Raw genomic sequence first — 26170 nt, 5'->3', positions numbered from 1 at the left:
AGAATGGTAGTGACGATGTAATGGATAATTCGAATGTCAATTTAACAGCACTGGTAGAAGTACTTTTAGGAAGGGTTGACACTCTTACTCAAAAAGTTGATGCAATGTCAGCCTTTCCTTCAGCACAGAGAAGCGGACCCTCAATGCCGAGTTTTTCTCAGCATAATGACAGCAACTCTTCTTTACCTAATGGGCAGCAATCTCCTGCATTTCGGAGTGCAGTTACCGGATCTTCAGCAGGGGATATAGTACCAACGACTGCGACTGAACAACACCGTTCTATTCCACTTGTGTCTGGAATACTGCAAACAGGTAACATTCCTGTTAGTTCCCAGATACGCACGAACAGTGATGGGATCCCCAATAACCAGGGGATTCCAATTATGGCTAACTTTTTGGTGAATAATAATTTCTTTAGTCAAGGGTTCAATTTACATGCTGAACCTACAACTTCACAAGTAGATGGCAATTGCATTTTAGGCGATAAAATTGATGAATTTGACAACAAACTATACAAGTGTAAAAAATTGCAACTAGAAGTTTCGTATTTAAGCGAATGTGTTAAAAATAGGATAATTCCAAAGGGGTTACGCCAGTGGCGGTTTCCAGCTGGCTTATTGGACAACTCTCCATTTTGCCAAGAACTGATCGATTTATTTGATCGACAGGGTATATAGTTTTTGCAAGCTCTCATTTCTTTTTATTCCAAGGACATAGTTACTCTGTCAGCTGAATTGGAGTCCTTGGAACAAGCCATAACATCCGATAAAGAATTTTTTCGTTATAAATACGACTATTGTCGAATTTTTTCCAGTATTGAGGCCAGCATGGAAAAACTGTTATTTACAAAGAAAAAGAAACTTAATAGGGACTTAACTGATTATTCTAACAAATGTGCCTATCCCAGGCCTTCTCGTAGGGCACAAATACCTCATAATGAGGATAGTAATCATGTTCAACCAATCAGTGAAGTTAATTCTATGAACAATAATAGCAATTTCAACATCCAAAATAATTTCACTGAACAAAGGCAGGGTATAAGAAGGAGTCCCAGGTTTAATAATAACAACGCTGGTGCCAATAATTCAAACCAGGGCAATGCACCTGAGCTTGTACCGAGGGACAACAATCAAGTACAAAGTTACACTACAGACAATATTAATCAGCAGAATGACCAGGATTTTCACCAGGCCAACAATCCTCGAGACAACAATCGTCCCCGGGCCCAGGCAGTGAACAACACGAGGAACAAGAGACGGGGAAGGAGGAGATGATCCAAATCCCCAATTTTGGCCTCGAACCAAAAATGTTAACTAGTTCTCACAGTGATTTTACTGTCTACAATTATACACTTATTGACATACAGCAAGATATGGTAGACTTTTTTGCTAAGGACATTTCTTTTGCCCCAGGCCAACATATGGATATAGGGAGGACGATTATTGATTTAAAAGTATATGTAAGGAAACTCAATCTGAATTCCTTACTTGGCAATGATACTCCAATATTTAACACTTTAAGGGTTTCCAGTTCTTATAACCCAGCCCTTCACCCCATTCTAGCTGTTTTTGAAAAAATGTGTGAAATTGACCTTTGGGCAATAAAGAATCAAGTTATGTATAGCAACCAAAGATATTTTAACAACATCACTATGCTGGAATGGGATTTTCTCCGGTTGTTGAAGGATTGCAGTATCCGGGTCATGAAACCGGACAAAGGAGGGGGGGTGGTTTTGATGGACCATTATAAATATGTGGAATACATGATGGAGCATTTGGACACACCAGTATATAAAGAAGTATCTCTTAATGAAATACATGGAGCTTATAAAAAGATTAACAACATCTTGTATGATCTTCTTATGGAGGGTTTCATTGACCCTGACACATATAAATATTTACAGATGGCGGCTCCAAAAATTCCGTTTTTTTTCGGCACACCTAAGTTGCATAAACGATTACACGCACCCCCCTTTAGACCAATTGTTGATGGGAGGGGTTCGGTCACCTACGCATGTGCTAAACTTGTAGACAGTATCATAAAACCCCTCTTAGAAAACGAGGTACATATCTGTAAAGATTCTTGGTCCTTTTTGAAGGACATTAGTAAAATAAGATATACCATTGATTCAGTGTTTTTGACAATAGATGTTAAAGACCTCTATACTGTCATACCGCAAGAGATAGGACTTACCTGGGTTAGAGAATTTATGGTTGCCAAAAAAGTGGAAGAGAATACTATCTATTTAATTGAAACACTTTTGGAGTTGGTATTAGCGAACAATTTTTTCATTTTCGAGAATAGTTTCTACCTCCAAACATCGGGTGTTGCCATGGGTTCCCCTTGTGGTGGTTCGTTTGCGAACGCCATATTGGCGTATTGGGAAGTTGAATTGTTGTTCAAAGATGAGTTATTTCAACAACATGTCTCCTGGTACACTAGGTACCAGGATAACATTTTTTGTATTTGGAAGGGAGACAAGGAACTTATCCCCTTATTTATTGAAAGGATTACTAACATGACGGATTTCTTACAGTTCACTTTCAACATAGCTGATACAGAAATTAACTATCTGGACATACTTCTCATTAAGGATATGACTAATCATAGATTCAAAAGTACCATTTATAGAAAACCCACGTATTCAAATTCTTTGTTACACTTTTCCAGCAATCACCCTTACTATCAAAAAAGATCTGTTATAAAAGGCCAAATTGTAAGGGCAGCACAAATGGTTACTGATGACTATGATTTTCAGATTGAATGCAATAAATTAAAAAACATGTTCATATCTAGAGGGTATCCACCTAATTTAATTAATAACATCATTTTGGAGGTATCTAGTAAACGAGATGTGGGCCATTTTGTCCCTCTTCTTTCTAGTAATAACAATAATGAAGTGGCGGTAAATCCGGAGAATTCATTATTACCAGCAGGGGTCCCTAGGGGTAACCGGTTGGAAAACAATAATTACTGTACTACTTTTTTACATACCTTTTCATTGGATTTTTATAAAATCAGGGAAATTATCAACAAAAACTGGGATGTGATAAAACATGACAGTACTCTCTCTAGTACATTGGGTGAAAAACCAAAACTAACTTACAGGAGGGGACATAATTTAAAAGCAATTCTAGAGAGACCAAAGAAAAAGTCTACCTCCAACCGGCCGCACAGAATGCACAAGTGTGGTGCATGTGCGCAGTGTAAATTCATTAAAGTTGGCACCCAATTTACTATCAATGATAAGGTATATAAGGTGGACAACCACTTCAACTGTGATTCTAAATCGGTGGTTTATGCTGCTCTGTGTAACCACTCTAAAGCTTTTTACATTGGTAAAACGGAGCGTAGAATAAAAACCAGAATTTATGAACACATGTATGCTGTTAGTAGACATGATGAAAACAATGCTTTAGCTAAGCACATTCTACATAACAGCGGGCATTCATTTAATTTTGTTGTATTGCAACAAAGAACTCCAGAAATAAGAGGGGGCCCGTGGCAAATAAGACTAGAAATCGACGAACTTATGTGGCAGATTCGAACTAGAGCCCATCTCATACCAGGAATCAATGATAATCTTTCTATCAAATGTGTCCTTAAGTGGCTTTCCCATAATAGGTAACTTAATTGTACAACTTAAAAGTATTTTGTTGACAACTTATAGTAATATATATATATAGAAATATTTTATCCTTTGTCAAAGGTGCAACATAAGGAACTAAAGTACTAATTGAGTTTACCATTTCTTATTATTTACTTGAGGGTGATTGGTATTGGTTTTGTAAAGAACATATATTTTTACGATTTCTAAGACTAGATGTATTCATACAAGAACTAGTCTTTGAATAGAATTTATAACATGAACTTTATCCTAACAAGTTTTTATGAACAAAAACTGTAACTACAAAATGGACCACATGGGCCGTTTTGTATATAAAAGATCCTAAGACATTTACAAATATATTTATTTATAATATGTCTTGGAATTGGGTGTAATTAATAACCCAGATGTGTTTTTGGTGATGTTAGTGGTATACGATAAACTGATAAGCTAACATCTAAGGGGTCCGTTTTCATTTATAAGAACGAGGATTATAATGTAAGGTCCAAGGATAATTTGTATTTTAAAATGTTTACACATAGCTTACGTTTACTTTATAACACTATATGTACTTTTTAGTATATTTTATACTTTAAGCGTAAGCAATTTTTAAGATTTTGTTTTGTATTATGTAATTGCATTAAGGGACATTAGTAAGTGTTTTTTACAAGCAATGTAATATATTTCTTTAAGGTCACCATGGTTATATTTAATTAACAGATGCACTTGCTTTCGATTGGCACTAAGCATATGTAAATAATATAAAAAGTTTTTAATCATACATTCTGCTGTTTGTCTGATGAAGGCTGAACATTGGTTTGGCCGAAAGCGCTAACTTTACTTGGATTTAATAAACTATTTTTATTATAAAGTTGTCTCTGATCGTGTTCCTGTTCGCCTTTCCGTGGTTTTTTGGAGTTTACTGTTTTTTTCGTTAGTATGAGTAATAATCAGCATAAACATAGCTTTGAAGTCATATCAGTCATTAAAATCAGTGTCTTTAAATGAATTTTTAACAGTCAGAGTTAACAAATTTTTAAGATGCAACACAAAATGCATGTATGTGTGCATGCATGTGTGTGTATATGTGTATGCATGTGTGTGTATATGTGTGCATGTGTGTGTCTGTATGTGTGTGTATATGTGTGTGTGCATGCGTGTGTGTGTATATGTGTGCGTGCATGCGTGTGTGTGTATATGTGTGCATGTGTGTGTGTATATGTGTGCATGTGTGTGTGTATATATGTGTGTGTATATGTGTGTGTGTGTGTGTGTGTGTGTGTGTGTGTGTGTATGTGTGTGTATATGTGTGTGTGCATGTGTGTGTATGTGTGTATATATGTGTGCATGTGTATATGTGTGTGTGTATATGTGTGTGTATATGTGTGTGTGCATGTGTGTGTATATGTGTGTGTATATGTGTGTGTGCATGTGTGTGTGTATATGTGTGTGTATATGTGTGCGTGCATGTTTATTTATTTATTTTATTTTATTTTACATTTGTTGACCGGGCTAGTCTAGCTGAATATATGTCCATTTTCAGTAGAGGCCCGGGGAGATAAGCTCCAACATTCAAAATGAAATTACATTAAAAAAAAACATGTGAAAAAACTTTACAGCAGTACATGAACATACGCAAATAAAGATAACATTTTAACTGGTGACAAAGTTATAAAGTACAAATTGCAGAAAGTAGAACATTTAGATAAGAATATTATTACAAACTATTGCTTAAAGTGGTATTTATGGTGAATACTAGCATAATGTATAGTAATAGAGGATACAGGATAGTATGAAGATGTCTGGCATATATATATATATATATATATATATATATATATATATATATATATATATATATATATATATAAATACCTGTATGTAGATAGTGAGAAGGAGATATAGAATCAGTGGATGTAAATATAAGGTACATACAGTGGTCAAAAAGATGTAGAATGTAGTCAGGTGTCGGGGGCTAAAGTTAGTCAGGATTACTACAGGGGCACAGCCATTGTGATTTAAGGTAGAGTTTAAGTTTCTTTTTAAAGAGAGATTTTGAGGGAATAGAAGAAAGTTCATAGGGAAGGAGGTTCCAGTTTTTTCCAACAGTGTTAGAAAAGAAGAAGTCTCCAGCTTTGTTGTTTGCTTTGTCAATTTTTACAAGAAGTTTGTGTGCTGATCTTAGGGAGTTTAGGTTGTGGTAGGGGTGAATAAGAGTAGATAGTATAGGTGTTTTGTCAGGATGATATAGAAGTTGATGGGTTATGGCTAGTTGATTAATTTTTAGTTGTTGCTGAAATTCTGGCCAACCTAGTTGTTTTAGATTAGTACAGTAGTGGGTTCTAAAAGGGTTGCCTGTAGCAAATCTGGCTATGCTGTGGTAGGAGTTTTCTAGCTTCAACAGATTCTTTTTTGATAAGTTAGTATAACTGGGTGAGGCATAGAGAAGGGGTGAGATAAGATGTGAGTGGGCAATAGTTATTCTAGATTCTGGAGTGAGGAAAGGTTTGATTTTGTAAAGAGAGCCTATTTTTTTATTAATATTTTTCAAAGTGCTGCTTATGTGGGTATCGAAGTTAAGGTTGTTGTCAATGGTAATGCCTAGTAGTTTAGTAGTATAATCTTGTGATATAGGTGTGGCATTTTTAGATGTTATTGTAAAGTCTATGTGGGGAGATTTACTGGAAGGTGTGAAGAACAGGAGTTTTTTTTTTTTTTGGGTTTAGTAGGAGACAGCATTGAGAAAACCATTCTTCTACAGAATTAAAAATGTGTTGAGTAAGGGAGTGAAGTTCAGAGACAGATTTTGCTGAGCAACACGTGTGTGTGTATATGTGTGTGTGCATGTGTGTGTGTATATGTGTGTGTGCATGTGTGTGTGTATATGTGTGTGTATATGTGTGTGTGCATGTGTGTGTGTATATGTGTGTGTATATGTGTGTGTATATGTGTGTGTGTGTGTGTGTGTGTGTGTGTGTGTGTGTGTGTGTGTGTGTGTGTGTGTGTGTGTGTGTGTGTGTGTATGTGTATGGATCTACTTCAGTAGATCGAGTTTTTTGAATGCCGAAGACCATAATCACGAGAATATATGACAGGAACTGACAAACCACTGAAATGCTGAAGATCGAATGTCAGAATATTGGATATGCAGTGAATTAGTGCATTATATGAGTGCTTATACCTTTAAGTAGATGTACAAAGTATGTGATTAAAAAAAAAAAACAATAAGTTGGACAACATGGCTGACGTAACGTATGTCAGTTTGGGCAAATTAGGAGCAGTGTATACAAATAGTATATGTCAAAAAAGAGGTGTGTATGTTTTTTTTACATTTGTGAATATGTTGTGTGGAGATCATGGTACAGTGGGGGGGTGGGAAATTTACCTTTCCCCTACTGTAGTGGGACCTTGGAGTTAGTATATTTAAGCTTCAGGGGATGTGGGAGGTGCAGACCCCATGCATACAAGTGTATTTTGCTTTATTCAATGGGAGTGGAATGCTGTATATGTATTGGTGGTTTTAGTTTTCTGAAGTAGATATATATATATATATATATATATATATATATATATATACATATACACATATCTACTTCATACGTTCGACATTTCAGAATGCCGAATTTCATATGACTTGGACCATATGATCGACATTTGAAATGTCGAACATATGAAATAGAAAAGTAAAAAGCAAAAAACACTTACCTAAACACTGCTAGCAGAGGGGCAAGCCCCCTTGCACCCCCATGGGGGATTATGCCCCCCACACCCCCTGTAACTGAAATATACCAAATCTGAGATCACACTGTACTGTGAGTACTGTGGTTTTGTTTTTTTTTTTTTTTTTATTTTTGTTTTATAGTTTTTATAACATGCTTTAGCAAAAGTACTTTTTCAGTGAAAAACACTTTCGCTAAAGTGTGTTCGGCCGATGTGGTTTTGATTGTTTGGGCTTTCGCTCAATAACACGAGATCCATATATATATATATACACACACACACACACACACACACACACACATACTTACACATATTTGAGTCTCTCATCATTTTCCAATGGGCACAATACCGGAGGAGAAAAACACTATTCTTTCTTGATCTAATCAAAAATGATACAATAACTGAAAAAAAGTAAAAAAAAAAAAAAAAAACTATTTGTTGTGTATTATATATAGCAACTTCAAGATCACAAAGCAGTGGAGTAAGGACAAATTCCCAAACTTCGTTTTATGACATCTCATGTGGAAAGTAGCTGAAAGACTGAAAAAGAGGACTGTAAGAACGTTCACTCTTAGAAACTGTTAATATGCACACACACACACACACACACACACACACACACACACACACACACACACACACACAAACACATGCACACACAGGTGTGTGTTATGTATATATATATATATATATATATATATATATATATATATATATATATATATATATATATATATATATGTATACTTTGCCTGTAGTATTTTTGTTCATTGAGTTGTGAGTATTCAGAATAAAGCCAGGCAATTCTGTTTATATTGCTTGATTAATGAGATATTTGCAGGAATATGAAAATTGCATGCTATACGTTATTTGTATACTTATGGATATTGTAGATCAGTATGTATGTGTGTCTTTAAGAAGCTTTCCTTGGGCTTACACATATGTATAAATACTGAGCATGTGTGAGCCTGACTGCCATTTTGTTGTAAGCTTCTGTGATGTAAGCATGCATGTCTATATAGTCTGTCAGTTAATCAGTTTGTTTATATTTTGTACTGCTGCTATCCTGATGTGTTTCTGTGTAATAAAGCATATAAACGAACTACCCTGCCTGTTCGGCTTCAATTGTAAACCAAGATGAGCGACATGGTATCAGAATGGAATCCAGACTCAAGACCAACAGGCACTCAGTTAATGGTGGAGGAATATAGAGGAATGGGTCATCCCTACTGCATGTACAACTCACAAATACAGGTTAGAAATGAATTTCAGATATCAAAACTTGCTAAAATGATTTCTTACTTGAAGAATATAAAATGAAGCACTCATAATGCCCAAAACAAATTTCTAGTTAAACAAAATGTACGAAACTGTGACATATTGATAAAAATATTCAAAATAGTTATAAAAATGACTTGAAATAAAGTCCAAATCACATAAAATGTTTAAAATAAGGAAAAAAATTGCATTTTTTTCGCTATGTGCTACTTTATTAGATTAATTAAAGCTATATGAGATATCCAAAGTATACAATGTTAGCAAATTTGTGTCATATTATAGTGCAGTTAATTCTCAAAATACAGTCATTTCAAAGCATATTTCACAAAGTACAGTATTTCGAACAGTTTATTGTGCATTTGAATGTTATTATAAGTACTGGCTGTGTGTGCATGTTCGTACATAATTACAAGGGCTACATTTTCAGTGTGTGTGGGCAAACTTTGTTGGCTTGGCTGGTCAGGCCCTCTTGTCCTTGATAATAATATTACAGAGAATTGGAGAGTGTTTGAGCAAGAGTACGATATTTTCATACAAGCTACATTTTCTGATAAAGATGCGTGTACAAACGCATTTACTCTGCTTAATTTAGCTGGTTCAGAAGCCATAGAAAGAGAGCATTCAATTGTGTATGCATGTGTTGTGTTTGCAGGAAAGGGGAGAAAACCATCATATAGTGGTAGCAGCTGAGTTAAGGTAAGACCCCAAGTGCTTAAAATGTAAATTTAGAAAAATGTGTAACTCACAAATGAATATTACAATGGAAAGCCTATTGTTTTAGACAAGGGATAAAAAGCCTGGTGAACCTTTTGCAGCATATATAAAAGCTTTGTTTCTCAAGGCAAAAATGTACAGATTTGGTGATTTAAGGGATGAAATGATAAAGGGCAGACTAATGTGTGGTATTAAAGATGATCCTGTGAGAAAGATTTTGCTTCCTGACTGTGATTTAACTTTGAATAAGGCCACTGAGATTTGTCAGATACATGAGCTCACAGAAAAGCACACAAATATGCTTACAAATGAGAAATACATGCTTCCAGTATCTTCTAATGCTAATGTTGGTAGTATGCAGCACATGGTTAAAAGAAACAGGCCCAAGAACATGACAGCAACTGTAAACCATACACCAGTCACTGGGAAACCCTGTACCTTTCTAGCAAATTCCAGAGTGTGCACAGTCTTAGTGAAGCACAAGGGTGAGTCAGTAAACTCAAAGCATGTTCCTACACCTAGTCTCATAGTCAACTGTCATAATTGTGGTGGTAATCATGTGTCTAAAAGAGAAAAGTGCTTAGTTTTTGGTCAGCAATGCCACAGATGTAAAAAGTGGAATCATTTCCAAAGATTTTGTAAATCAAAAGAGGCACATTCCTTTATTAAAAGGGAACATTCAAAGAGACAAACTGATCAATTAGAAAGCTGTGACCCTACTTTTTATGTTGATGGTGTGTTTCTGCTTAATGAAATAGCCAATGCAGTAGATTTGTGGGCAAAGAATGAAGTATTTTGTACTGTTTGGATAAATGGAAGACCCCTAGATCTCAAAGTTGACAAAGGTTCAAAGTGGAATGTTATGCCTGCTGAAACATTTGCTAGTGTATGTGCTGGTGAGAAGCTTGATTTGGCAAAGTTTGCAAAACATGTTGCTTATGGTGGTGAAGAAATTCAAACCCAAGCTTCAGTAGTGCTTTCATGTTACTCTGCTGGGAACAGCTATGACTTGCAATTTTCTGCAGTCAAAAAGCATGATCAGTCATTATTAGTCCCCAGAGACAGTTTGAAAATGTGACTACTTTCATTTACTAAGGAAGTCCATAAGCTTGAAAGACCATTTTTCTAATTTTGCCCAGTCTATTTTTTCTACTCTATGCTGATCTTTTTGAAGACAAACTAGGCTAACTCCCACTTGTGTACTCCATGAATTTGGATCCTGAAGTCAGCCTGGTTGTCAGACCAGCACAGAAAGTTCCAGTAGCTATACAGAACAGAGTCAAAGCTGAGGTAGATAAAATGGTGCAGCAAGGTGTGATTTGTCCAGTTGATGAACCAACTGAATGAGTATCTTCCATGGTAGCGGCTCATGAGATAAGCTCAGATGATATCAGAATATGTATTGATCCAAGATATTTAAACAAAGCACTGAAAAGACCTCATCATCCAATGCGTAAAGTCAAAGAAGCTACTGCTCTTATGCCAAATGCCATTGTTTTTTTCTGTTTTGGATGCAAAGAGTTCATTTTGGCAAATTTTGCTTGACTGGAAATCTTTTTTGCTAACCACTTTCAGTACTCCTTTTGGCAGGTACAGATTTTTAAGAATGCTATTTAGGATAAATTCTGCCAATGAAGTCTTCCAGCAATTTTTTTCTGGGTATATGTGTGCTATTATATTAGATGATATTCTAGTAGGAGGTAATGGTGAAGTTGAGCATGACAGAAACCTCAAGAAAGTTACAGAAAGAGCATGTGGAGTGAATCTTAAGCTGAATCCTCAGAAGTGCAAGTTCAGGCTACAAGAAGTTACTTATGTTGGCCATTTGTTTACCAGTTCAGGCTTAGGACCAGATCCTTCCAAGCAAACAGAAATTCTTGAGATATCAACTCCAGACAATGTTCAAGTTTTCTTGGTATGGTTAACTATCTAGGCAAGTTCATGCCAGACTTGAGCCAACTTTCAGCACTGCTTAGAGAGCTGCCACAAAAACATGTGTCCTGGTCCTGGTCAGAACAATACCAGAGAACATTTGATGTCCTGAAACAGAGAATTGCTAGTCCACCAACTCTCAGATACTATGATGTTCACAAACCAATTACTCGTTCTTGTGATGCTTCAGAATTTGGTCTTGATGCAGTCATTCTTCAGGATGGTAGGCCAGTAGCCTATGTGACCAGAACTCTAACCTAAAGTGAAAAGCAGTATGCACAGTTAGAGAAAGAACTCTTGGCAATTGTGTTTGCATGTTCGAAGTTCTATTATTATATTTATGGTAGACCTATCCAGATTGAAACAGATCACCAACCTCTAGTTACATTTTTGGGAAAGCCTATGCACACAGCTCCTGCCAGATTGCTACTCATGATGTTGAAATTGCAAAAGTATAATTTCAATCTTGTCTACACAAAAGGCAAACTTCTTTATTTTGCTGATACATTACCCAGATCACCCAGAAATACCACTGAACAGCATGAAAATGAGCAACTTGATTTTGAAGTCATGGAAGTGAGAAATTTTTATCCACGTGTCTTGATGAGCTTAGAAGTCATACAGCCTCAGATCCAGTTCTTCAGAAGCTCAACCACTTTATCAGTCGAGAATAGCCGTCAAAGTAATCTTGCTTACCAGTTGATGTGCAACCATATTTTCCTTACAGAGATGAGATTTTGTTTGACAATGGTATCATCATGAGAGGTCCAAAAGTGATCATTCCAAAATCCTTACAACAAGAGTATATTACTGTTTTGCATTGTGGCCACCCAGGAGTAGATTCTACCAAAAAAAGGATGAGAGGTCTAGTATTTTGGCCTTCTATGTCACAGGATATTGAGAGAGTACTTTCATCTTGTTCTGAATGTAATAGTACTAAGCCATATCAACAAAAAGAACCACTTCACCTAAACAAGATTCCTGAACTACCTTGGTCAAAAGTAGCTACAGATATTTTTGAATGGAATGGTCAACGTTACTTGGTTTTAGTAGACTCTTATTCAAATTGGTTGCAGATTGGCCTACTTCTTAATCTAGCATCCAGTACTGTGATTACTAAGCTGAAGCATCATTTTGCAGTCCATGGTAGTCCGCACAGTTATTTCTGACAATAGTACACAGCTTACAAGCCAGCAGTTCAAAAGATTTGCTGGAGAGTGAGACTATACTCATGTTACAAATAGCCCTGAGTACCCATAGTCAAATGATTTAACAGAACATGCAGTTCAAAGTGCAAAACAATTACTAGAGAAGTCAAAACAAGATAGTAGTGATGTTTTCTTGAATCTCTTTAATCTCAGAAATATTCCTCATGATAAGCATCTTGGTTCACCTGCACAGAGACTTCTGTCGAGACAAACCAGAACCACACTACCAGTTAGTAATAATCTGTTGGCTCCATGTGTCAAGAACAACAGATCAGTTAAAGCCCATCTATTGAAGAAGTATTTTTCCCAGAAGTCCTATTGTGATAAGACCAGCAAACATCTCAATCCATTACAAAAAGGGGAGATAGTGAAGATGCAGGCATCCAAAGGTTTTGATCAGATTGGAGTTGTGAAAAGTGTATATCCAGAGCCGATATTGTACATTGTAGAATCACAAGGAGCAGAATTTAGGTGGAATCAGAAACATCTGGTCCCAGTGTCTGAGCCTGTATTGCAGTATCATACCTGCGTGAAAGATTCTAAATCTCAGAGTGAGTTATCCTGCGTTCCAGTACCAGTGGACGTTCCAGTAAATATCCCTGTTCCTGAAAAGAATCCTGAAACAGATTGTTCACCAATGACTGTCCCTGCTGCTAAACCCAGTTCTGATTGCTATATCATCATAGATCAGGTCACATTTCCAGACCATGTTCCAGATACACAGCAACCTGGACATGAATGTTGTGTTTATTTCTCAGTGTCTGTATAATTGTACGTCTTTTTCAGATGTCATTTTATTGTGGGCAATTCGCTAAAGAGGGAGGATGTAGCTCAGTATGTATGTATACCTTCAACAAGCTTTCCATTGGCTTGCACATGTGTATAAATACTGAGCACGTGCAAACTTGACTGCCAATTTGTAGTAAGCTGTTGAGATGTAAGCATGCATGTTTATGTAGTCTGTCAATTAATTAGTTTGTTTATATTTTGTACTGCTCCTGTCCATCTTGATGTGTTTCTGTGTAATAAAGCATATAAACAAACTACCCCACCTCTTTTTCTTCAATTGTAAAACAAGATGAGCGAAAGATGAACATCAAGTAAATCTCCATTGTTGCTCTAGGCAGAGTCAAGTATCACCAGGAGTTATGTGTTCATATTCAGAGCTTTAAGCTGATATATTTCAACTATTGTATGTAATATAGTATTGCAGTTATTAATCAAATAAGAATATGCAAAAACCAATGCCTAGAGGCATCACAACAATTTAATTGTAGTACTACATTAACCTAGCATTTCAAGCAACACTTGTACATACTATATAAACTTACTGAAAGGTATACCTTGTATTGTTAACAGTATATTATTTCACTCTATTTTAGGTCATTAAAACACAATAAAATCCAAAGTCTGCCTGATGAGGTTTTTGCGAAATATACAGACCTTCAGAAACTGTAAGTACTCTTGCTTATCACAAGTATCTCACATTTATGGGTGGTACATTCTGTATAAACAACAGTATGCATTTTTCTTTCACTTCATTTGTTTTAATCCTATTGTGTTAAATTGTATACAACAAATTGACCCAAAGATAAACCAGAATGAGTCAGTACACATTTTTGTCTTTTGTTCATTTTGTTTATAACGTAGCTGTTATCTTACACTTTGGTGAAACAATGACCCGCAGTTAAAAATATCAGTAACATTTCTACTTATGAAATCTGCAACACATAAAGCCATGGCTTGGCGATTTTGACTGAGTTGCTTGGTATCAAGTATTTCATTTAATTATTTGTTCATCCATTCATTTGGTAACAGAACAAACTGCAGTTACTTCTCACTCGTGATAGAGAAGAAAATGAAAAATGAAAGCTAAATGAACCGAACCGCAGTAGAAAAGTACCCACAGAATGTATAACATTACCTAATGCTGTATAAAACCACAATGTTATACAAGACATGCCTGACATTTATCCACACTCTGTTTGAGAGTGTGACATGATTTTTGTTACTGCTACTCACAGAAAACAATGATGGAAGACAAGACACTGCCATACATCTCAAACTCTTCACGCAGATATTCTGGGGAAAGCCAAAACTAATGTAGGCAGGCACAAAGATCCAAGATCAGCAGTAAATTTTAATATTGCTCTTATAAACTAAGAAAGGTACTAGAATAACAGGTTTTATATTAACATGCATTTCCCAAAGCATATTTAATTGTTATAACTTAATGACTGCAATTCTAAATGATTTGCCAGAAAACCACACATTTTATGAGGAACTGACTAAAATATGAGGCAAAAATCTGGACATTTTGTGAAAATATGGATAGTAGAGAGGTGTGGATATTGCAGAAAAACAAAAGTAAGCCATTCTGAAGGAGAAGTTAACGAATGAAAGAGAGAGGCAATTGAAAAAGCAATCAAAGAAAGACTAAGGGATGATATTTTCTTCTAAGTTCTTTGAAGGAATTAATGAAGCCTTTCAGAGATGTTTTTCTAAACAGTGAGGTTGTATCAAGTGCATTTCCCAGTAATGGAGAATGCCCTAGTAGTAATTGAAGGTTTATGAAATGGGACAGATTGGAAGTTCACTCAGAGTCAGGAAACTGTCACTGTCTTACAGCATGCAATTTGTGATACAGAGTGAACAGAAGTGCAACAGTAAAATACAATAATACAACCAAAAAGCTCAGATGAAACAAAATAAATTAAAATGAACTCACTGTGGCAAAAATAAAAAAAAATACACACTAGACGGAACTGGCACTAAGCACATTTGTCCTTTAATGATGCAAAGAACTTCATCAGAATACAGTAACAAGGAAAAGATGCTGTAGAAATAAATGGTAATATACTTATAAGATGTGCAGCCAAAGAAAGGAAGATATTTAAAAAATACAAATCCAGTAACCAATAACAGAAGAATAGCATTTTGAGTAGCTATAGTAACTAGCTTGGTCTATTTATAATATGTACATATGTGTGAAAGGGGAGGGCTTTAGTAAGCCAGTGTAATGCACACTTTATATTGATGTTCTCATTAAGAACAGGAGCAGCCTCGGCATTCAGCAGCACTTGCCATTTCATGTCTCTGACCTGTAAGAGAGTATCACAATTGTCAAAAACATATCAACTTGTTAAAGGACAAAAAAATGTAACCCTGAGAAATTAAAACAAACCTCCTTGTGGCAAAGGCATTATTATCACTGTTATGGGGCACTGCATACAAATGTTCTTTAATTTGATCTGACAGCTTATGGCATGTCTTTCCAATATAAAAACTGCTGCAGGAATTTGCACATAGCTGCAGATACTACACATTTAGAGTGACAGTCATATTATTTAGTAAAATGTACCACATAATTGCAATGTGGAAAAACATTGTTCACCAGTATAAATATATTTGCAGACTATACAGTTATTGCACATATGCATTCCTTTATGGCCTTGGTTAAAGTCAGGTTGTCCCATATAAATGGTGGATCTGTTTTCAAATTGCATTCTAAGGGTTCAAGTCTTTTTATATGCAAAGCTGGGAGTAATGCCAAGCACCTTACTTACTGATTGATTGTTAGCAATAATGTCCCAGTTTTACATGAGGATACTTCTGATGCCTGACATATCACTACTTATAGGAACTGGGAAGCTTAATGTCAAATCTCTTTTAGGTTGATCATTGGCTGTTTGGGTAAAACCATGGTGAATAACAGGCTGGAATTTAGTATAGTGGTTTGTTAGAACTTCCTCAAATAGTCTCTGTAATAATTTTTCGGGATAATTACTTAACATAAATAGTCTTATTAAGAGAAGTGCAACAGTAGATAAGGTGAATAGCTTTAATGATAAGTAAATGCTTAGTCCTACTATTAGAAGTTTGAATTCCAAATATAAGCGTAATGCAATGCAGAACTATATGTGATCCATGACCATTGATGTTACGCTATTGCAAGACACTAAGATAGCTAAAAGTTGCTGGAGATCTTTGAGTAGTGTTTTGAGTTAGCTAACAGGTGCTGGAGATCTGTAAGTAGTGTTTTCAGTTAGCTAACAGGTACTGGAGATCTTTGAATAGTGTTTTGAGTTAGCTAACAGGTGCTAGAGATCTGTGAGTAGTGTTTTGAGTTAGCTAACAGTTGCTGGAGATCTGTGAGTAGTGTTTTCAGATAGCTAACAGGTGCTGAAGATCTGTAAGTAGTGTTTTCAGTTAGCGAACAGGTGCTGGAGATCTGTAAGTAGTGTTTTCAGTTAGCTAACAGGTGCTGGAGATCTGTAAGTAGTGTTTTGAGTTAGCTAACAGGTACTGGAGATCTTTGAATAGTGTTTTGAATTAGCTAACAGGTGCTGGAGATTTGTAAGTAGTATTTTGAGTTTCCCAACATTCTTACACTTTAGCAAAAACATCTAAATGGGGAGTAGCTATTCATAGGCGCCAGAAGCTGTTAAACACTGGGGGAGCGGAGGGTGACAGGGGCACTTAGTGAACTAAAAAAGGTAATTTTTTTATAACTATTTGTTACCACAACATAGGTTCACTTGGAGGACATTTTAAGCTTAGCCAATTCCCTTTTGGTGCTTGAATTAACATTTTCTGATTGGTCTTAGATATCCCCATGGCTGATAATTGTATATTAGCCCCAGTGAGAACAACTATGATCATACCATAGATAATTTGAGGGGGCATGTAAGGGATGCAGCATTTAGAAACTGCCTCTATCCATTAGTGGAATGAGGGGAAATCCTAGAGTACATTACCCATCCTTAAATCCAAGTTGCATTTGAATATGGATGGATGAGCTTTGCTTTATTTTTATGGATAGTCTATTCCAGAACAGTGGTAGCCTCTGTGATATATATCCATCTCTCTACAGCATTCAGTTTAGATACCTGGACTGAGTTTTTCTGATGCCATTTGACTTGCTGATGTTCAGTAGGTCCATCTGTATTATGTCGGAGGATGCTTTGTATGCCAGACATGTCACCTCTAAGCACTCTGTAGGATACTGAGTATAGTAATAAATCTTTGAGGTGGTCCATGCAAGACCTATTGTTTAGGACTTGTATCCTTTTAGTAAGGTAGCTCTGAAGGTATTCTAATTGTTGCATGGGGCTGGACAGATACATGCCAAAGTGGGCATTTTACAAAATGACTGACATAATGAGAGCTTTGTAAAGGGGGGCAACAACATCTCTAAATCTAGTCACAATCAATTTGTTTATAAGCTGTGCAATATAGAAAGGCTTTCTTATGACTGGGCACATGTTGGTCAAAAGTTAGGTCACTGTGCGCACAAGTTCAAAAATACCAAACAATTGGATCAGTTTTCAGAGGGCATTGTCATGATTTTGACACCAGTTATTATTTGGGACAAACCGTCCTGCATGATGGTTAAGTCATTTGGGGATTCAATAACTTCTCCTAGTTTGCAGTCATCTCAAACTTAGCTGGCCAAAGCTCTTTGGTATTTCCTTTTACTTTTGAGATGTATATGCCAAACAGAAAACGTCTCAGCACCAAACCCTGGGGGACTCTATTGGTGACTGGTCTCTTCCCCTGTTTTGATCTGCATCCTGTGAGCCAAGTTGGCAATGCAGTTGGTGATGTAAGCATTTGCTCCTACATTATTCATCTTTTGTACTACACCTGAGTAGGGGCTTGTGTCAAAAGACCAGGTCAAGGTAATGTGGTGGGAACTGTTTTACCTTCATCCATTGCTTTGGTAACAAGAGTAAAGCTTAAAATTTGCCCCTAATTTTGAGCCCTTCACACTTTCCTCTGGGCTGTTTTCAAACACATTTTTAGGGCCATGCATACATGTATGCATTCCTTGATTCACCTTCCTGATTGTATTAAATTATATTATTTGTATAATACAGCACACTTGTTAGACTTAAGTCAGCGCATTTTAAATATATTGTTTAAACATTTTTCCAGTAGACAATGAAGCAAAATGCATGCACCAGTAATGACAAAACTGCCCTATTCAGAACATTTCCATGATAACAGTCTACTTCTACACACACAATATATAAATACAGAATCACAGTAGAGTGTAAGCCATAGGCATGTTGCACAGCTTCTTGAACTTATTTTCAATTGGGGGGGGGGCAAAAGGCCAGAAACCAGGGACACATTTTAAGCATTGCTTGTACAATTTTAGAAAGTTGCTTGCATAAAATGTTGTGTTACCACCATGCATTTCACTGCCAAGTCTTGGGCCCAGAATCATATGCACTACAGTCAGAGCGACATACCACTAAGCTAAACCAGAAGTTTCTTGAAAGACAGGAAAAAAAACTTAAATGGCTATTATATCATTTAGTGAATTCAGTTCTCACTTCTCACCGTGGCACTCAACCTCTTAGCACAAAAATACAGAACAAAGCCAATAATGGGGGAATACAGCCCAAAATTAGGGACACATTTCAAATACTGATTTTATACTATTGCTAGAATAAAAGGTTTTGTTTTACCACTCCTGAAAACCAGAGGAACAGAACAAAAATGTGAGGCATAAATTGACAAGTGATGGTGGCTAGGGATTTTAGGCTCTATTTACCTGTACCCAAGATACAGGGTTTGAGCCTGAGTACCTCTAGCTATGAGATGTATCCCATTGGGGGTATTTTTACACACACACACACACACACACACACACACACACACACACACACACACACGTCTGTGTTCACCCAGCAGCAGCTTACTCGCTCTGTAAATAATATACCTCCCCCAGTAAATCCCAACAGCCAGTCCAGACTCCATCCTGAGTCCTCCAAGTAAATAGCTTCCGAAAATAATCTGAGTAAATAACCATCCATCTGTTCCAGCTCACAAAAGCATTTAAAACCACAAGCCAGAAATATGTGTGCCGTGAGCTCAACTCCGACAGGCTGTCAGCCAAAGCGCGAAAAACAAAAATAAAGAAGTAATTCGGGACAGTTGGCAGGTATGGATGATCTGCAAAAGTGGGGGAGCTCCCCTCCCTCCTCGCTCTATGGTTCCGGCACCCATGTAGCTATTTATATAACTAGTAAGTTGAAGAGAATCTCTTTGGACTCATGCAGAGACAATGATGTGAAATGGGTACTGGTGAAAGTTTAAATGCCACATGGTCAGATGGTATTAGACACAATTTGTGGTCATCAATGTGACAGTTCAGTAGTCTTATGCATCAGTTTTGGATCAAATTGCAAGGTTTAACCAGAGTAATGTCCTTGATGCAATGGGATGCTTATTTCAATGTAGTGACAGAGACTCTATCACGTGTAGCTTTGACTTCTAATAACAAGAGCACAAAAGCACTAAAAACATGTTTAATTCATATTTTAAGCTTAATTTAAATGACAGTGGTCCTATATTTGCTTTTTTATCTGCTACATTAGAATTGATTTGTTACAATCGATTATTGGTTAGTGTCTATATTATTGTTTCAAGCTGTTAACAACACCAATCAGAGTCTGTGCCATCTCAGACCATGACAGAGTGCTATTCATCTTTTTTGCCCATTCAACAGTAAGCATGGGAGGTTAGATCCATTTGTTTTATGGGTTACAAGCCCTTCACAATTTCTTAGACAAGAGGTAGCTGAGTACAATTTACAAAATCCATTATAGACAATCCAGTAGAGAGTATACCCATCTTCACCTGGTGGAGAGCTTCAAACTGAACCTTAAATCCACTGTATGACAGCTAAATCCAGATTAATTTCAAATGCTGGTACCGGTGTCAGAATATAAGAAGAAAAGGCACACAAGCTGCAGTAGTTTAAAAATAATAAATTTAAAAATCCTCAGGTAGTCAAAGCATAAGGAAAGGCCAATACAGAGTCAGCAATAACATTAAGAGATAAAGGTACAATTCATCTTAAATGAACAGCATTTCAACCATGGGCTTTGAGAGTGAAACTGTGTACGTCCTTAGTGTTGAGGTTAAAGAAATAACAAACCAAATCCAGCATACATGTGGTAAAATCAAATAATCAAACACTTACTTCCCTGTTGCTAAGAACAAGACTTTTCAATAATTTTATATTCATTTTTACAGTGAGAAACATCCACAAGATTGTAACCATAAAATAGAGCAACGTAATATTTGAACTCACTTTGGAATATTAGAACAATGCGAGGCATGTGACCATGAAAACCATAAGATGTCTGGCCATGGCCATATACACCTTTAAATAGATATATACACATTTAATTAGCTATATATATATATATATATATATATATATATATATATATATATGTGTGTGTGTGTGTGTACCTTTAAGTAGCCATATACACCTTTAAGTAAGCACGCTAAACATTCTTCCCTCTCCTTTCAAGCACTTAATAGCACTCACCTCCCAAATCAAGGAGAATTGTCTGCGATAACCATGTAGTAAACTTGTGTTAGCCCATCCCATCATCTAGACTAGCATTAAATGTTGCCAAAGTAGTACCTTGTTTGAGCTGTAGTGGTAAGTTATTCCATAGGCTAGGAATACATTAAGTTTAGAACATACTCATTTATAGGTGCGTACTAAGCTAATAGCTATGGATCCTTTACAAGCCTAGCCCATAGAAGTGCCCTGGCATTGTGCCACCCGACTTTAGTTCCCAGTGCCTCTATCAAGTAGAGCCACTGGAGTGATCCCTGGGGTGAACTTTCTAGTTCCCATCCACTCATCAAGATTTCTCTTGAAGAGGGCCAGTGAAGTACTCTGCTTGACATGCATGGGGAGTCTTTTCCAGAGTATGAGCAGTCTCTGGGTTATGAACCTGTTCCTCCAGCATGTTCTGTGGTGCAGAGGGGTAGGGAGTTCTTTAGATGTAGCATTTCTAACAGAGCTGGGTCAGACATGGCTTTGTAAGTCAAGCAGAGATTGCCTCTTATTAGATGATATGAGATAGAGAATAGCTGGAGTGTTTTGAGTCTGTCCATGTAGGACATGTGTTTAATGCCTAGGATCCTCTTCATGAGGTACTTTTGTGGCCTTTCCAGCTGCTGCATGTGTCTAATGAGGTACATGCCAAATGGGGCATTATACTCGATGACTGGCCTAATGAGAGAATAGTAGAGAGAGGTGATGACCTCTTTCTTCCTGGATGCAAAACCCTTGGTAATGAAATGTGCCACATAGAAGGACTTTCTGACCACAGTGGCACATGTGGTGGTCAAAGGAGAGGTTGCTGTCAACCTGTGTCCCCAGATCTCTTATAATGCCTTCAGTGTTCAGTGGGCTCCCATTAATGTGGTAATTAGTGGGAACTGAGTTTTTCCCAAAGGGGATGACAACGCATTTTTTGGCATTAAGCTTAAGGCCATGGTTTCAACACCAGTCATTGGTCTCAGTGAGGCCTTTCTGTAGGATGTCTACATCACTTGCGGAGTTAATAATGGCTCCCATCTTGTAGTCATCTGTGAACTTCATCAGCCAGAGTCCCTTCATGTTGGCCTGGACTTCTGAGAAGTAGATGCCAAACAGGAGAGGACCCAGGACCGATTGCTGTGGGACTCCACTCAGACTGGTCAGTAGTCTGACTTGGAGTCTGCTACTTTCACACTGTGGGTTCTATCTGTGAGCCAATTTGCAACCCACCTAGTGATATAGGGGTTGATGCCTAGTTTGTTGAGTTTATCAATAATTCCTGAGTGGGGAATGGTATCAAAGGCCTTGGCCAGATCGAGGTAGGCTGTATGAACTGCCTTACCCTCATCCACAGCTCTGGTGACTGACTCAAAGAAGTCAACCAGGTTGAGTAGGCATGATCTACCTTTCACAAAACTAGATTGAGTGGGATCTAGAGTTTGGAGATTCTCTATATACTTGTTAATTAGGTCCATGATGATGCACTCCATAGCCTTACATATCAGACTCATTAGGCTAACGGGGCAATAATTCACAGGGTCTGTAGTCAGTCCCCCTTTATGGAGTGAGATGACTGTAGCAGTGTGCCATTCGGTAGGGACAATGCCTGAGGTGAGGCTCTGATTGAACAGAGCACACAGATGTGATGCCAGTAAACTTTGTAGTTCATATAGAACACATCCAAGGATACTGTTGGGTCCCATGGAAGCTGTATTCTTGGCCTTGGACAATGCAGCTTTAACCTGAGCTGCAGTAGTGCTGGGTGCCTGCCATTCCTCTGGTATTGTGATTGGTTCTTTAGAGCGGAGAGAGGGGTAAAGTTGCCAATGAATCTGTTAGCCAGTATGTTGGCAATATCTGTTGCCTCAGTATAGGAGGTACCATTGCACAGCAACTCAGAGCAAACCTGGGTATTGCCATGGAGATTCTTGATATAACTATAGAAGGCTTTGTGGTTGTTTTAGTGTCTGCCACAATTCTTCCTTCATAGTTGGCTTTAGAGGTTTTGATGAGGGATCTCAACTTTTTGTTGAGGCTAATAAGGGAGTTTTTCCATTCTTGGGACTTCACCTTTTTCTGCAATAGCTTCTTACTTCTATTGTAGAGTTTATTAATGGCAGGGGACCACCAGATTGGCTTCCTTTTTTTTGGAAGAGAGCATCTTGGCTCTGTTGGGTATGGCTAGTTCCATGCATTTATGTACGTGTTCGTACAGAGCATTGATGATTCGGCAGTCATGCATCTATTTTCCACTGACATGGGTATCATGAAGTTAGACACCTCTGTTTTTAGGAGCCCAAAAGTCAGCTTTGGAGAAGTTTTTCATGGTGGTTATCTTTGTGGGGGGTGTGGGTGAGATGTGGATTTCCATGGTGATTAGTTTGTGGTCAGATCTAACCATGGAAGAATTGACTATTGGTGTAGAGGAACAGTTGCCCATGTTAGTAATAACCAGGTCAAGGATGTTGCTTCCTCTAGTCGGGGTAAAAATGAGCTGGTCCAAGGCATTGGAAATGATGAAGTCCAGGAACCGTTGGGCCAGTGTATTGGTGCATGAGTAGTTTTTCCAGTTGATGGAGGGGTAGTTGAAGTCACCTAGTATGAGAGTGTTGGGTTGGACGCTAATAGTTTCCAGGTTGCTTAGGAACATGGAATGAGTGTCTTGGGACATGGTTGGGGACCTATAGCAGGCTATGACCTGAATCACCATCTTACCCAATGTTAGTTGTACCTGAAGTATCTCAGATGTGTTATGCTGGGCTACTAGTCTGGAGGTGTGCATATCCTTTATGAATATGGAGACACCACCACCTTTGGAGCTTCGGTCCATTCTGGGGCCAAAAGTTGTGGAATGAGTTATAGCCTGGTAGCACAGGGGTGCTTTCTGCTGCTTTAAACCAGGTCTCTGTTACAGCACAAATGTTGATGTTCTCCATTTTGAGGAGTGCTTAGAGGAAGTGCATCTTAAGATTTAGACTTCTAGCGTTGAGCAGCATGACCCTTAGATTGCATTTATTTATAGCTGTTACAGTAGTAATTTGGTCTTTGGAATATCGCCTAAAAAGGCACTATAGGGGTGGCAAGAGCTTTAGCCAGTATCTGGAAACCCAGGGGTGACCGTTGCATGCCATCTCTGGCAAAGAATCGAGGTCTGTCAATCATGTCATCCCAGGCAAACAGATACTGTATCCCCCTAGAAGGATACCAGACATTTAGTAACTTACCTCTCAAATGATTTTCACAGAATGTCCGGATTTGTGCTTAATATATTTGGTCCATTTTTCATAAAGTTGTGGTTTTCTGGCAAATTAGTAGCAAATCATTAAAGAATGAATTTTAAAAAGTAATGACAGACATTTGAGTTTCATACTTCATACCATTCAGAAAATTCATGCTAATGTAAAACTTGTAACACTATCAACTTTCTAAGTTTGTAACAACAATATTTAAAAATTGTCCCTATTTTGGGGCCTTTGTCCCACCATTATTTATGGCTTTGTCCAGATTTCTTGCTCAAAGCTTGTTGAGAGGTATGATTTAGATGCTGAGTGCAGGTGTTTGGAGAGTTACTGAATTTTAAAGTAAATAGGAACCCACATAGAATTGGATCTTTCATGCTCAAAAATCAAGACACAGGTCACCTAAGGGCAGCTGTTAGGATAGTGATTATAAGGAGAGTCATCTTTATCTATTAAGATAATTGAAGGATTTAAGGCCTACAATTTTCTTGGGTAGAAATAGTTGGACCTTTCCAAATTTGTGATATTCTTGTGATTGTAGATATCACAGGGGTATTGTGTTTAATGATGAATTTGATAAAGCAAAAGTACAGGGGTGGGATGACTTCTATGGATCTTGACAATATTCTCTTGGAAATTAACTGGATGAGATTGAAGGATTTCTTGACTTTGGTGGATTCATAACAATTGAATGAAAAAGAGTTCTCCACTTAAATACTCAGGTCTTTTATGACTGCACTGTCTGAAAAGAAGTACTATTTATATGTGGTGGGAGCAGCCTTTTCACTGATATTGTCCTGCACATGTTTAAGTTCAGCATGACACCAATTATCGTACACCAGGCATAATGATGTTCTAGTCCCTGCTGGAGTTGTTTAGTAGCAGAGAATAAGTTAATGACAGTGACCAGCTTGCACAGCTTATGAATAAGGACATGGCATCCAGATCTAAGGAGATCATAGTCCCACCATACTCAGCCCTCATTAGACCAAAAATAGTGTACAATGCATCCTTTCAGCATGTACCTGACTAGTCATTTACAACAGCTGGAGAAGCCAAAGAAGGGCCTCGCTGAAAGAATACAGGGTATAAATAACATGTCCAATGCAGACCACTTCAAAGCCTTGTCCCTGTATTCAGTCTCCTACAGATGATCTAAGTCTAACCTACAAGGCATTCTCCAATACAGCCCTGACAATCTGCTACATATTCACAAAACAAACAGCACTAAAATTAACCAATCTAGGATTCTAAACCCCATCTGTGACATAAACAAATCATTTTGAAGGGACAGGTATGTATATCATAGAGTACCCCTTCTCTGGAACAGAATCCCCATTAATATGAAACAGAGCTCTTCCCTAAGCCTATTCTAAAGCAATTTTATTTTTACTTGATTTTTTTTTATTTTATTTTCTTTTGTGTACCAGGACAGTCCAAATGGGCACACAGTTCCATTTTCCATGAGGCCCAGGGAGAAAAGCTCCATTCTAAAAAGTAATTATACATTACATTCATAAAGTTATCAAAAAGACAACTGCATAGTAGGTAGATTACAGAAAAATAAAAGTACATAGAAAACATCTATATACATTATTTACTGTATTTTAATTGAATAGAAATAATAGTGAAATAGACCTTATAAACTGATCTTATAAAAATTATTAGTTTGCACTAAAAGAAGGTAGAAAGAAAAATAACATAGTAAAATTATGAAAACAAAAAGACAAGTAAGAAATGATAGTTGAGTTTTGAAAAAAAATTAGGGATAGGAAGGTAGCAGGGATAAAGATAAATTTGTCTGCAGAGGGGAAGTTTAGTCAGGATGGGAGCGTGAACATAGCCAGGTGGAAGTTAGGTTGCACTCAAAACATGATGTTCTGCTATGTAATTTAAGTGTAGTGGGGGAAAGAGTTCCAGTGTCTGGTACTATAAGAGTAGAGTGAGTTGATTGTTGCATTGTGGGATTTTTGAAGTGATTAATAGGCTTTTGGTACAAAAATTTAATGTTTCTAGGTAGTAAGAGTCAAGCATTTTTTATGTGGATTATTTTGTGGGCAGTACCTTACTGAAAATAGGTAAGGGGGTTAAGTAATTCTATCCAGTTTAATTT

At 37.2% G+C, this 26170-nt stretch overlaps 1 protein-coding gene across 1 annotated transcript in view; it reads left to right on the top strand.

Annotated features, from left to right (window-relative positions):
• RXFP2 (relaxin family peptide receptor 2) overlaps positions 1–26170 on the top strand; it is a 1960183-nt gene that overhangs the window by 1147403 nt on the left and 786610 nt on the right. Inside the window, exon 5 of the mRNA XM_044073236.1 lies at positions 13842–13913. Coding sequence (XP_043929171.1) covers positions 13842–13913 — 72 coding nt within the window. The remainder of the gene's footprint in view (positions 1–13841; positions 13914–26170) is intronic.

This window comes from Protopterus annectens, chromosome 5.part1 (genome assembly GCF_019279795.1).
Source record: "Protopterus annectens isolate FY-2018-M chromosome 5.part1, PAN1.0, whole genome shotgun sequence".
Taxonomy (NCBI): Eukaryota; Metazoa; Chordata; order Ceratodontiformes; family Protopteridae; genus Protopterus; species Protopterus annectens.
Note: the sequence above shows the minus strand (reverse complement) of the source record. Positions and strands in the feature narration are given on the sequence as shown.